The sequence below is a fragment of the Coturnix japonica genome, chromosome 2 (genome assembly GCF_001577835.2).
Source record: "Coturnix japonica isolate 7356 chromosome 2, Coturnix japonica 2.1, whole genome shotgun sequence".
Classification (NCBI taxonomy): Eukaryota; Metazoa; Chordata; class Aves; order Galliformes; family Phasianidae; genus Coturnix; species Coturnix japonica.
Window position 1 is genome coordinate 89,828,364 of NC_029517.1, and position 14,262 is coordinate 89,842,625.

At 38.7% G+C, this 14,262-nt stretch overlaps 1 protein-coding gene across 4 annotated transcripts in view; it reads right to left on the reverse strand.

Annotated features, from left to right (window-relative positions):
• ARHGAP28 (Rho GTPase activating protein 28) overlaps positions 1-14,262 on the reverse strand; it is a 73,616-nt gene that overhangs the window by 21,688 nt on the left and 37,666 nt on the right. For all 4 annotated transcript variants that reach the window (XM_015855287.2, XM_015855288.2, XM_015855290.2 and 1 more), the window contains exons 2-5: positions 12,556-12,764; positions 8,153-8,370; positions 2,140-2,227; positions 285-442 (exon numbers count right to left, since the gene is read on the reverse strand). In XM_015855287.2, the coding sequence (XP_015710773.1) occupies positions 285-442; positions 2,140-2,227; positions 8,153-8,370; positions 12,556-12,764 (673 nt within the window). The remainder of the gene's footprint in view (positions 1-284; positions 443-2,139; positions 2,228-8,152; positions 8,371-12,555; positions 12,765-14,262) is intronic.

Sequence of the window (14,262 nt, forward strand, 5' to 3'; positions counted from 1 at the left end):
TATTTGTGGAATCAGTTACCCATCATCTATGATGGGTACAACTGAAAATGAGGCTTGAATAACCTGTTTACCTTTGTGCCCCTCTGGGAATCAATCATATGGCACAATGGCAGGAGCTCTATATAAAGCACACATAACAAAGTACAGCTAATGTGCCTTAACAACCTCCAGTGTGCTGAGGATATAAAGCAGGACATTAGTAGGCAAAAAAAATACAAAACAACAACAACAACAGCAGAAACCCAACAATAACAACTGAGGAAATACATAGAAAACAAACTTACTGGCAAAGCAGAGTCTTCCTTTTTGAACCTCTGGCTCTTTGTCCACTCTCGGGTTTTTGGAAGGACTGTAATGGATTCTGAGAAAGAGACCTCATAGGAGAGCTCCTCTGTTATAGATGAACTGCCTTTATCTAGTCCACAGTCTAGACAACTATTAGCTGAAAATAAGGGAAACCACATATGAACCCTGTACGTATGCTTGCATTCAGGACAGAGACATTAACAAATTGAACCATGACGACAGAAGTCTTAAGAAAATAATAAAGGAAGTACTTCAAAGAGGAATTTCAGTGTAAAACACAGTACATTCCTGTTTTGTCTGGAGGAAATAACCCCTTGGAAGTAAAATCCCTATTTTCATGTTAGATTATTTTACTTGTTGCTTTTCGTGAGAAAGATAGTCAAGTTGTAACTTCCTGTTTATCAGGAATTACCAAGGTTTTGTACTCTATCCCTGTCTATCTAGGCCAGCAGACTCTGCTGGCACTTGTGTAATGCACAATTAAATTCAAAAGTTCCTGACAGAAAAAAAGCTGTTGACACAGATTTTGAGGTTACTGTTGACTTATTTACAATCAGGAGACATTGTGCATATATTTTACATGGTCATTTATATATATGCACAAATTTCTCACAGTTGCTTGTTCAGGTGTGTAGCATCAAAGCAGGATCCACTGTACAATTTTCTTACTATTTGAAAAATACTATTTCTACTTACTGCTCTACATTAAACTTCATTTGACTCCTGAAATTAGTAGAGGCCAAAGGAAAAAATCTGAAATCTGAAATCAGTACAGTCAAGTACAGAAATATCCTATTGTCATGGAATCCAAAGTGTGGCAACAGGCTTGAGTTCCAGTGTTGTCAACTTTTATGACTCATCTCTCACATTTCAGGGCAATTTTACATTTTTTATTAAAGTCCAGCTCCTGGACTCGCACAGTTGGTACAGCATAATGGTTTTCATTAAAAGAGATATCAAATTTCAGCCCCCAGGACTGCAGAGATTTTATTAATATGAACTGACTGCATTCAAAAGTTGTGGAATTCAGAAGTTGAATTCAAAAGCGTTACACATTTTATAAATGTGTTCATGCCCAATGGTTTTTGAATAATTGGATTTACAGATGAAGGTACTTAATCATCTTTTGTGACACATTTTGTTGTGGGAAACTTTGTTTGGAAATTCTGGTATGAAAAAGTGGGGTACGTTATTAGATGGCTTCTGATCTGTGGTCATAGATGTTACCCAATGGACAAGGGATTTTAGGAAGGATTCCCAGACCACAGACCCTCTCCCATAGTCCTGGCTGTTTGTTCCACTGTCTGTTCTAATACAAAACAAATAAAATATAGTTATTGTGTCCATTAGCACTGTCAATAACTGTTAGGGCAAAGTGTTTAAGGGATGTCCAAACTGACACCATTGGTAAACTAGAATAATAGGGGAGAGCCAGAAAAATAATCATTTCTAATATTAGATTATCTGCAGTACTGGAGAAGAAATATGGAGAATACATGCATCTTGTATAATTCTTAGCAAGAAAATATACTGTTGACATTTTGGGCAAATTCTGCACCATATTGTGTGAAGGTTACTTTCAGAATCCCAACCTTGCAATGATCAGTACATTTTAGATGTCGATACCTCAGATGCAGCAGTCTGTGTCTGTACCAGTCTTGAATGGAAAACTTTGGTTCCTACATGACAATAAGCTGAAAACGATTCTAAGAAAATATATGCAGCATAATCCTAATGTGAAGGAGGGGTCTAACCTCAGAACCACAAAAGGATCTCTCTGTCTATCATTTTTCTATGAGGAAGTGAACACTGATTACACGTTGGCATACTCACAGCTAACTGATTTCCAAACTGGCTTCTGCCCAGGAAGCTGGATACCATTAGAAGGAACTGGTGACACTGGAACTGTCTCAAATGTGGGCTGATAGGCAAGGAAAAATGATCAGACTACAGTGAAAGTCAGTGCCTATGGACAGAAACTGCTACAGTTTAAGAAACAGTGAATCATTCTCTTTGCCAAGTTTAAACAACCTGTGATTTGCCAGAGTACATTTTTCATAACTGAGCCTGAGAATTAATCTTCCCCAGGCTGCACAGATTTGGATCATGTTCAGGTCAGTGATATTGCAGCTCACTGTAGCTAATGAGTCCTGCCCTGCGTAATGACTGAAATTAGCTAAATAAATTGCTGTACATAACTGTACTAAGCAAAAGACCCTCGTCAAATTGTAATCCATCCTTTTTTAAATCACTTTGCTCAGAAATCTTCCTGCGGACACTGACACATGCTGAACATCCCAAGCAGCTGGCAGACACTGGACTGTTCTCCATCAATAGGTCATATGTTAACACTTTATCAGAGAACTGAAAAAATTGTTTTGAGGGGGAAAAAAGACATTAATTTCATCTTTCTACTGCAGAAATCATTCTGCCCTGTGTGGAAATGGGAAAAGCATGTGCAGCATTGTGGAGAAAGAGCTCTAAAGTCTGAGGTGACATTCAGGCAGAATCACCTCTCCCTCTCTTCTTGGATTTGTCCTTGTGCTTGACAGGTTTGGGACTGATAAAGATAAATCCAAGCATGTGTGCATGTATATGGAGAGTAGCAGCCCACCTGCACTTTTTTGGTAAACAAAAGGCAGTAAATTAAAAATGCTCTGTATGGTATTGAGTGAGAACCACTACAGTGCTCCCAGCCAGCCTTATATATCTTTTTTGTTTGGCTGTCTCAGAATCACAGAATCACAGAATGGCCCGGGTTGGAAGGGACCTCAAGGATTAGGAATCTCCAACACCCCTGCCACAGGCAGGGCTACCAACCTCCACATTTGATACTAGACCAGGCTGCCCAGGACTCCATCCAACCTGGCCTTGAACACCTCCTAGGATGGGACATCCACAACCTCTCTGGGCAGCCTGTTCCAGCATCTCACCACTCTCTCTGTAAAGAACTTCCCCTTGATATCCAACCTAAATCTTCCCTCCCTCAGCTTAAAATCATTTTCCCTTGTCCTGCTGTTATCTATCCTTCCAAAGAGTTGGCTCCCCTCCTGTTTATAGGCTCCATTTAGGTACTGAAAGGCTGCAATTAAGTCACCCCGCAGCCTTTTTTTTCTCTAGGCTGAACAAACCCAGTTCCCTCAGTCTGTCTTTGTAGGGGAGCTGCTCCAGCCCCCCAATCGTTGTGGCCCTCCTCTGGACACTCTCCAATAGCTCTTTCATTTCCTGCTTAGGAACCCCTGCCTGAAACCTGCCGCATCCCAACCCCGAGTCTCATGGGACAGCCCCGGACTTGCTGAACACACAGCTAAGAGCCCCTATGAGGCTGGAGCAGCAGCTCTTAAATTGCTCTCTAAATTGCTACATCGGCTGTTTATCACAAAGCCATGGTGCCTCAGGGCAGTATTTATTGTCTTTTCCTGATAAAAACTGTCACATGTTTAAGAGGCAGGCAGCTTTTCTGATTGCAAACCTGAAATAAGGGTACAGTTGTTTTACTCAGTTTTATCCTCTAAGTTACTTGGGTAACAAAGTCAAATGTAACATGAATACAATCACTCCTGAGAGAGTCCATTTAATGGGCTGTGAACTTGATAGCAAACAGGATTTGAGTCACACGGACTTCCTTTGCCAAGTATACCGTACAAACCGCTGATTTGTTTTTTCATGGAGAACTGTATGAAGCTGTCACCATAAAATCACATAGCATGTCTACAAATGTTTTTCAGACATAAAAAAGTAATGTAAATTTCAGGTGGGAATATGGAAGTGGAGAGGTCTGTAAAAACTTGCCTCCATGATTTCAGAAAATCAAACATAAGAGTAATTATTAGTCTTCCAGATGGAGGAATAAATGGTAAACAAGCAACTGGCTAATCTACTTTTGCTACTCAAAATGTCTGACCTTACAATCAGAATGAGAATAAATTCACTGTGAGTCAGGTTTATCGAGGAAAAAAAGTCTTGCTCCAGTGATACACAAGTGAAATCAACAATGAAGATACTGCCATCAGCAGCTTCTGCTAAGCACAACTGGACTGGAAAAAAAAGCTGAGAGCACAGCTTTGCCTCTCACTCAGCAGTGCCCAAAGGCTGCTTATGCATATGGCAACTGGATATCAAGAAAATGTTAAACCAAACCAAACCATATTCTTCCTCTCTCATTTCTCACCCTTCACAGGGATAGTATATAAAGAAAAAAAAAATATCTCTGTTTTTCCTTTTGTAATAGTTCCGTGTTTTTTTGTTATTGGTATTCCACATCATAACATCATGTAGTGCACTGGGAGTTAAAGAGTAGAAATTTCTTCCAAATGCAACCAACTGGAGCTTTTTATTTATTATCTTTTTTTGAATCTTAGGGTAATAGAGGTAAAATCTTTTTAAAGAATGATTTTGTTGTTGTTGTTGTTCTGTATAGTAAAAAAAGATTTAAAAATTTTGGAATCTCATGTCTTAATGAATGCCAAAGGCTGAGGGTCAAATTGCATCCTTACCCAAATTAGGACAGTTTTATTAATTCGACTGGGAGTCCAGTCAGACTTCACATATCGTCATTTCTGATTGAAAGTGAGTCAATAGAAAGGTCCAAATTATCTGGTATTAAAAATTAGCCCAGTGTTTACTAGCATAACATACACAGGAATTTCCAATGGGGAGCAGAAACCAAAAGAACAAGGAAAAAGAGGAAGATGAGATAGTCATTTCTTTAGCAAAAATTGTAGAAGATGTAAAAACAAATCATTGGACCACCAAAGTGACAAATTCTGTTGATGGCCCTGCAGCTAAGGAAAATAAATTTGAAAGAGGTAGACTTGTAGCTCTAGTCAGGATACAAATTGCCTGTGTTTTAGTTATTTTCATATTTCAAAGTGGTGCCATCACAACTGCCTTCTCATGCAGATAGTTCTGGGTTAGTTAGCAATTCTTCATTTCCTTCTTCCAATAATAAGTCAACATTTTTCCATTAATTTATATTCTGCTGCTGACTTCTTTATTCTTTGAGTGCTAGCAGAGCCGACAGCTTCTGATGAAAGCAGCAGGGAACAAATAATAGGGAAAATCAGGCCACTGTGATTAATAAACCATCCAATTTGAGTCCTTGCAGCATGGCTGCCATTGGAGCCTGTTGATATCAACCTGCCTGAAGCAGATCAGAGGCACCTCAGCTGGGATAAGGTGCTTAGGGGCAAAGTGCCACAAGTGATGGATTTTGCCCTCAGCATTCACTGCACCAGTAGAAGAAAAAGTAGGGAACTTCAGTCCCCCTTTGGGCTGTTGAGGGAATGCTCCTGCCCTAATGCCCTTTGCTTAGTGCTTATCCACACAGGAGCTGACTACCAGGCAGTAACAACAACAACAAAAACAAACAAAAAACAAAACAAAACAAACAAACAAAAAAAACCCAACAGTCCAGCAAGCAAACATTTTCAAAAGAGACAAAAGAAAATAAGACAAAATTCTCTTCTTTCTTCCCCTGCCCTGGGGGTGTAAACTATTTATACAGCTTCAATGGTCCTGTAAATCTCATCTCGGGTGACCCTAATGAGCTAATCACCTCTTCTCTCATCATTAAGCGCTGGAAAGAGTAATCCATCTTGCGTCCCATCTCTCTGAGCTCCTGTAATGCTCAGGTTGTTGGAAAGAAGGTGTAACTCTATCCTTCTAAAGGGGAGGATTATAGAGTTACCTAAAGCAATTAGAGCTGTTTGGCTATTTGCATTGCATTTACTTCTGCCTCACCTGCTCTCACTTCCTATTAAAAAATAAAAAACAAACAAACAACAAAACAGAATGGGAGAGCAAAGAACTTCCTGCATAGTGTTTACAGCGGTATCACTTCAGTGGCCATGCCTGAAAAGTCTTACTCCTCACTGTCCCATGATGCTCTTATGAGTTTTTTTATGATTTTTTGGAGCTTTTTTTTTTTTTTTTTTTTTTTTTCCAAATCCAGATCACTGTCCCAAACCAATCCATCACAGATTCTCTGACAGCTGCAGTGTCATGCTCAGAGACTCAGCTGAGCGTGAGGACTCACTTTAGCTGCCACCGCCTCACATAGAGCTGATGGATAGGGGGACCTCAGCTAATGCCCTCTTAAATGTTGGTCAGCTGCATTTTGCAAACGCACCCACCCATCCATCCATCCCAGAGGAGCTGATAATTAGGATCAGTTTTCTAAATCCCATAAGAGGCAGAAAAGCTAGGAGCAATGGTTAATGGGAGCATTTAAATGGGTGTTGGAAAACTTGCAGGCTTTTAGAAATACGATTTGCTTTGTAGTCCATTGGAGAGTGGTGATGGTGTTTTCTACAGCTGTGTTTAACACTTTGGCAAGCACCCTGCAGTACTGCACGTTTTTGTGGGAAGAAGTAAAGGTCTTAATTACTCATTCAGGTTTTTATTTGTTATTGTTTTTTTTTCAGATTCTCACAATGCAAAATGAGTGAGAGAGCTGAATTTCTGAGGAGGTAAAACAATGAACTAATGGACAACGCATGGGAAGATTTTTATTCCTAAAGCAAGTGAAAGATAGAGAAAAATTAGCAGGTCGAAAAAAGATCAGTAATGTGCCCGTCTGAGTGACAATTCTTTGTCTTATTTAAATTTGTTAGAAAAACTTGTTAGAAAACTTAAGCTTTGATAGCAATATTAGAAATTATAAGTGTTTTAAGGCCTACAGATACTTGAAGCAGAGGTGTACTAATCTAATAAGAAATGCCATCAGCTTTTTAATGTTCATGCAAACATGCTAAGCACTTCTCATGCAAGAAAGAACGTCTGCCCACAGGAAACTACTGGGTGCTTCTGGAAATATTTGTGGAATACATCTATCACATAGAGGTAAGGCTCTAAAGAGCCCAGGAACTTCAACTGGAGACAAATAAATTAATTCTACTAGGCATTATATTTTTCTAATCTTATAATAAAGCAGCTACAATTTTATTTTTTCCTTCCCCTCTCCCACTTCTTTTTTTAAAAATTCATTCAGGATGCCAGTTCTTGAGGAAAAAGTAGTACAACTTGAAAAGGATAAAACAGTTTCAGATACAAAGTTTCCTAGATTTTTGTAATGATAAAAACTTTAATTTTAAAGGTGAATTTGTGAGCTTGTTGGTGGTCCCCTAACAAGGTATCGTGAGTCACTCATCCAAAATCAAATGTCGCTTTGGGCTGAGTTTGCTTGGCTGACTGCATTTACCTAAATCAAACAGTGAAGGGACCAGAATTGGTGCTCTTAAAACTATCCTCGGGGAAAAAAATGGATGAAGCCACCAGGGGCAATGCTTGTTTCTGATGCTGTGAAATAAATGAATAGTTAATAGACTGTTGTTGGCTATGTAAGTGAAATTTAACTGCAAGCATACCAGTTGCAATTGTTCTGGCAGGTGTTTAATTGCTTATGCATATTTGAACCTCAGTTGCTTCATTAGAGAAGCATTTACTTCACTGCTGGGACTGTTGAGAAAATAGCAAGCATCCCCAGAAGTTAGGAGAAATTTGAACAACTGCCAAGGGTAACTCATCAAGTTCCAAAAAATAAAGGAATAAATATTAGTCTTGGAAGGAGGTTTCAGGAGAAGGGCTGGCAACACATACAACATTGTGTTGCAGGTTAACAGTAAAATTGTCTGCTATCTATTTTATTTGTTTTCTTCCTTTCCTCTCAAAATGTAGCAAATACAGCATTAAAAGCCTGGACTTAGTGTTAGGAACTTGTATTGGCTGGCTGTATACTGTCAGCAGAAAATATTCCTGTGTAGTAAAAGCATTCATGGGCTACTTGTGAAACATGTGAAAAAAAAATAAGCTTAAGACCATTCTTTTGAATTCATTAGCTACTTACAGTAGAGTCACTGGTGCCAAAGATATCTCGCACATCCCGGACCGTATGCTTGTTCTTTTTCCTCAGGGTCTGAGTGTATGTGTTGTACCTCTTCTGTACAGCAGCAGCTTGGGTTCGGGTCAGAGTGGACAGCAGGGCTTGGCCATCCTCCTCCTCAGTTCCAGAGATCAGGGTAGATAAGCCTACATCCTGCAGCCACTCGGCCTCCAGTTCCCCTTCTGTGGAGGAAGAGAGTATGACATGGTCTTGATAGAGAAGGAGAGAAGGGCAGGTAGGGAGTGAGGTAGTATGGAGGACTGCTGTGTCTGCCTTTACCTACAGAAGGCTCCATTTCCACTACTAGGCCAAGATTCTAAGTTAATTCAGCTTTTGTCACTATACTACCAACTCTCAGTTTGGCACCGACTGTACAAGGGAGGCTTAGGAAAAGATCAGAGGAGGTGTTTTTGAACTGTACAATGACATCTTCATGTGAAGAAGGCAGCCTGACACAGCAAGTTTGCTAAAGGCTAACTCTTCATTCAAGAGAATAAATCCTCAATTCCCACTTAGACTGTGTTGTACTCTAAGTAAGCAAAAACACTGACGTAGTGTATACAATACAACAGTGTGTTTGCACACTAATGATGAGAAAATTAAAGATGCTTTAAAAATCCTCCATCAGCTGGTAATCAAACACTTTGGAAAGGTGACTAATGGAGAAAAACTTGATGCCATTCGGACAAGAAAACTAAGTGCCAGAGCTACTCACTAAAAAGCAAGTAGGACTAGATATTAAAGAGATCAGGTAGAAGTGCAAGGTGAAGAAATAGCTAACTTTTAGATATCATCCTGATTTCTACTAGTTAAAGATGACTAGCTAATACTCTACTCCCAGGGTTTCTGGACACCCAGATCAATGACATTACCTTCTTTTGCCCTGCTTAGTTCCAGCTTCTGAACCAGTTCCAAGGTGAGATCATACACAATGTGAAACAGTGTTTTCTTTCCTTGAGTTTCAGCTTGCTACTACTACCTGCTACATTAAATGAATATTCCCTATCACTGTAGAACAGGGAGATGATTCCAGTCTACCTTCTCTGACTCACTTTGTAGTTTTCAGTTTTGTTGGCACTGCCTTTTCATTTTTCTGTTTTCTAAAGTGAACAATCATAGACTATTTAAATCTCTCATCACAGAGGAGATTTTAAGGGCCTTCATTTTTATTCTGCACGTGACTGATCCTACTTCAGCAATATGCTGCTTGAGACAAAGTAGTCAAAACAATCATTATATTCCAGCTTTGACTGCAGGAAAGGTATTACAAATAAACACACCAAAGAGGAAAATGACTAATTTTCAGTCTGCTCTGTAAAGTAACTTGACTATTCAATATTTGTTCCCCTTGCAGCACTGGTGTTAATGATGTGCTCATCTTCTCACTCTTTCTTTATTGCCTCTTCTTGACAAAATTGGACTGCAGGTAGATTGATAGGTATCAGTTTACTCTGCTTTGGCAGTTTGATACACAAAAAAGAGAATTACAGTCTTGGCTAGTAGGGGTAAGAGAAGAGCCATCACTGACTTCATGGCTAACTGCCTTGTCTCTTCACAAAGCTCTACAAATATGTCTGCCCCTAAAAAGACAGCCCTGTGTTAGGTTGGGGTTTGACCCCATCAAGGACTTCCTTGATGCCATGAAACAGATTGTAGATGCAGAAAGGATCAGAGCGGAAACTAGATGACAGGCCATTCCATTCCTTCTTTGTCAGTTTTGATCCTGAGGTTGTTCTGCCATCCTCACTCTTCTTTCTAACAAGCCTTCATTTTGTTTGTGAGTGCTGCTGTCCTACCCACAACCATTCATGTTTCATTTTCCTAAATACATTCATTTTGGCTTTTATCCTGACATATTATTTCCAAGAATTTTGTTTCTAATCAAACAAGGTTTTTATGATGCAATGAAAAATAGTTAAGTAGACACGCAATTCTGTCTGTTTACCAGGCACCCTTGTCAGTGTTTTCTCTGGCTTTCTCCCTTTTTCTTTTTTCAGCCACTCACAAAAGTAGGCTAAGACATAAAAACTCTCAAAAAGTTTATAAAAATAAGTTTAAGTAAGAGCTAACCAACCTATATTGTTTTTAAAAATATTATTTTTTATAGTAGTAGCTACTCATTCAGTAGGGTCATTTTTGTTAATCCTGCTACATCAGAAGATAAACAGATAATAGAGAGGACTCATTGGCTGGTAGTTTTCCTCTCAGTGACTGCTAGAAAAGGCATGTGCCTTTTTTTGAATTTCAGATATAAGCCAAAATATCTCATCCCAAACTTCTAATACTAAGTGTTAATAGCAGTTCTTCATGTCAGAGTGATTTCAAACACCTCAACATTCCGTTCCCCTACATTTTGACCCCACGTCATTTTTTATGTTATGTTTTTTATGTTTTCCTGTTCTTAGTTACACATCAGCAGAGTATGTCTTCTCATTAAACATCTGGAGTGGCAAAAGCAGAATTGTGTCTTCGACAATATCACTAGTGTCTGGTTGCTATAACCCTTTTGTTTTCTCAAGGATTCTGCACCTTTTCCTCTCACAGTGATCTCAACGGGATGATGAACATTTGTTTTTATTTTACACTGGGGACTTCCACATTGATTTTCAGTGTTTCGATCCTCATCAAGGAGTAATACCCTATTAGTATCTTAAAACCCACGATTGTTTCCAAGATCTATAATTTTAGATTGAAAATATTACTGCAGTTAAGAACTAGAAAAGAACTCCCTGCTTGTGTGTGGGTGTATGTACTACATAAGTGTTTTAAACAACTGTATAAAGGTAAATGAAGCGTGGAGACGTATTGCATTTTATATTGAAGTCTCACTTTTAATTTGGGACAGAGAGGAAAAAATCAATGCAGTATAATGAGGTAAAATCAGATGAAGGATAATATGGAACTACAGTACACTTTGCATTGGTGTGAAGGTTTAGCTGAGCAGTGACAAGAGCAACAGAAAAATTTTTTAGAACTGGTAAAATAGGCTCCTACATTTCCTTGTCCTACTAACTTAACTGGCTTGTGACTTTCCCCCAAGGCTGGGGACAAGTCAGGAACACATCATTCACACAGATAATTGCATGAGGGAAATACCATGATGTTCACAATGTCATCTTGTCCTGGGGAGCCCAGAACTGCACATAGCACTCCAGGTGTGGCCTGTCCAGTGCTGTTTGGAACAGAAGGGTCACATCTCTTGATCTGCTAGTGATGTTTTTCCTAACATAGCCAAGAACACTGCTAGCCCTCGTAGTGGGTGGAAACAGCATGTTTTCCCAATAAGGTCAAACTGATTGAGGCAGATTGCTTTTCTGAGTTCCTGTAACAGTAACAATAAATTTTCAGTGTTACATTTCCATCTATCTTTATTTGAAATCTCAGGCCAACAAAAAGAAGTGCAGTTTGGTTTTAAGCTGCCAGATCACATCCTTTATTGCAAACAGAATTCTGGTAAATGGAGGTCTTCTACTTTCATTCCCAAGAGAGGAACCTGGAACTAGAGAGTGGAAGTCATTCCCCATGAAAACAGCATGTAGTTAGAGGTAGATATCTCTCTGTTGGATACTTATCATGAATGGTTACATATTTGATTACTAACTAAAGTAGCACCCTTTTCCCTTTTCAACCTTTTTCCTGGAAGCAAAATTAATGATATCCTATTGCATGTAAAGGTAAGAAAAGCACATTTCACTCATGTTAACAATTGCATGAAGAGAATACACCACTCTTTCAAAATCTATATTTAGATCAGTTATTCCCAGGCCAGTGCCCTTGATCCACAAAATAGCTGCAACAATCAGTGGGCCTTGACCTCAGAAGAATTTCAGTTTCATCCTACATTAACACCTGGTATTTTGTGTTGTATAATAAAATGCATTTGTAAGTGGGATCAGAACTGGTTAGTTCTGATTAGAGGTCTGTTGTTCCAGATGTAATGTATATACATGATCAGAGAGTTTGAACAAGTAAGGAAGATGAACAATGTAGGCATCTTTATATTCAGACTCATCTCTATTGTCCTCTTAAGTCTATCTCGGAGAAACAGGCAACTACCAAACTTTTGATAGCACAAAATGATATCTAGCTAAAAACTGCTTTAAGACTTTCATAACTTCTGCGTAATATCCTACCAAAAGCCAGAAAGTGGAAAATTCCAATATATGAATTGAACTTTTCTGTCCTTTAATGGGTTTTGGTTTAGATTATTAAATGCTGAAGATAAAGTTTTCTTCTAATGTTTCTCTTTCCTGATTCAAACTAATCTGCATGTTAATCTTGCTCATACTAGGGAAAGAGAGAAAAGCATCACTGAAGAGATCAGGAAGCGCTAAGGTGTGGAGCAGAAGTGGTGGTTGTGTGCTTACCGTCAGCAGGTTTGAACTCCAAGAGTGTTGCTTCTTCAGGCCCATCTTCACTGCTCTCCTTGATGCTCTCCACTTCACACCAGAAGTCCTCCATGGACGTGCTGTCCACAGAGGCCTGAGAATTGGAGCGAGTGAATGCTGGAGGACTTGTTGGCATTGACTCATTGGAAAGCATCCTGTTAATTCTTCGGCAGCGAGGAAGAGATTTTCTGAAAAGAGACAGAAAAGAAAACTAAAAATATTTTACCTTTCTAACATGCAGACTAGACATGCAACTGGGGTTTCAAATGTGGCTGTACCAGGAAGGCCAGGAACAAGATGCCAGAGACAAAACACACAGTTCTGGTGGTCTTCATGATCTCTGTTGCTTATGAAAGTCATGACTGGAGATTTGTTTTCATCTAACAATTTAATGCTTTATGCCCTAGAGGAGAACTCAGGAGATTCAATTTTTATTTCCAATTTTGTTTCTCGTATAATGAGATAATGAAAAAGCATTTTAACTTCTCTTTGCCTCAGCTTTTCTTTCTGTCCCTTCCTATTTTGCTTACTCACTGAAATACTCTGAGGAAAAATAATCAGACTAGGGAACACTGAAATGTATTACAAACTCATCTTCTCCCCACTACCTGTACATATTATAAGAAAAATATGAAAATCCTGAGATATTTTAGCTCAGAGGAATAATTACTTTTTCTGGTTGAAAATTCAGTTTAAAATATTTTTAAAAGCAACTTTAGAATAAATAAAATCTTAAAAAAATCTTAGAAGTGAAATTATATATTTTAGAACAAACAGAGGATTTTGATCACCATTCAAAAAAGAATATTCACTAAAAATCAAATTTCAAGTTACAATTCAACACAAAGATCTCTTAAATTAATTTTTGGATTTTTAGTAAACCAACAGACTTGTCCCTTATTCCTTTGTTCTTGTCTTTTCCCACTGTAAATTCATACAGTTGAAGACTATTACATAATAGTCACAGAAAATTATATGAAGTACCCGCTGCAAAATTCTTATCTAACTTTGTTCTGTCACATTATTACAGCTGCAATACTGTAAACAGCTTTTGCAAGTGTAATTACAGTAATTACAGTAGAAAGTAATACAAACCAGCACAATGTTTGGACAAAGGAGTCAAGAGGTAACATAATTATGACTAGAGAGCTAGACTACAGGAATTAATGGAAAGTTATGTCATGAGGTCTTCTGGCCTTCACTTATCTGAATTAATTCAAATGCAGTTTCCCTTTCTCTTCCTTTCCTTTATGGCATCATCCTGCCAACAGCCCTTTGTTTAAAACCACAAACATCACTTTTACTCTATTAAAAAAAAAAAAAAAAAAAAAAAGTTGCTTCCTTTTCAGCTTTTCCCTCCTTTTCCAATGTCTCCTAATGGATGTACAAACACCGCACTATACAATTAAACTGACGGGATCTCTGGTCCCATCCCATCCCATCACTTGGGAAGGCTCAGCAGTTCCTTCCATACTAGCTCTGAGCCCAAACACAGCAGAGTGTAATGTGGACAATTTGGATGCAAACCTTCTTGTATGCTACTAGCCAGCTGCCAAGAGGCAAAGCTTTCAGACAGATGACAAAACTTGAGCAGGAGAAAATGGGCTGTTGTGCTGTGGAGGCAAATATTCTCCAGGAAGAGTGGTGCCACTTTCAGTGCTTTTATCTTCTCACAAATGGCAAATG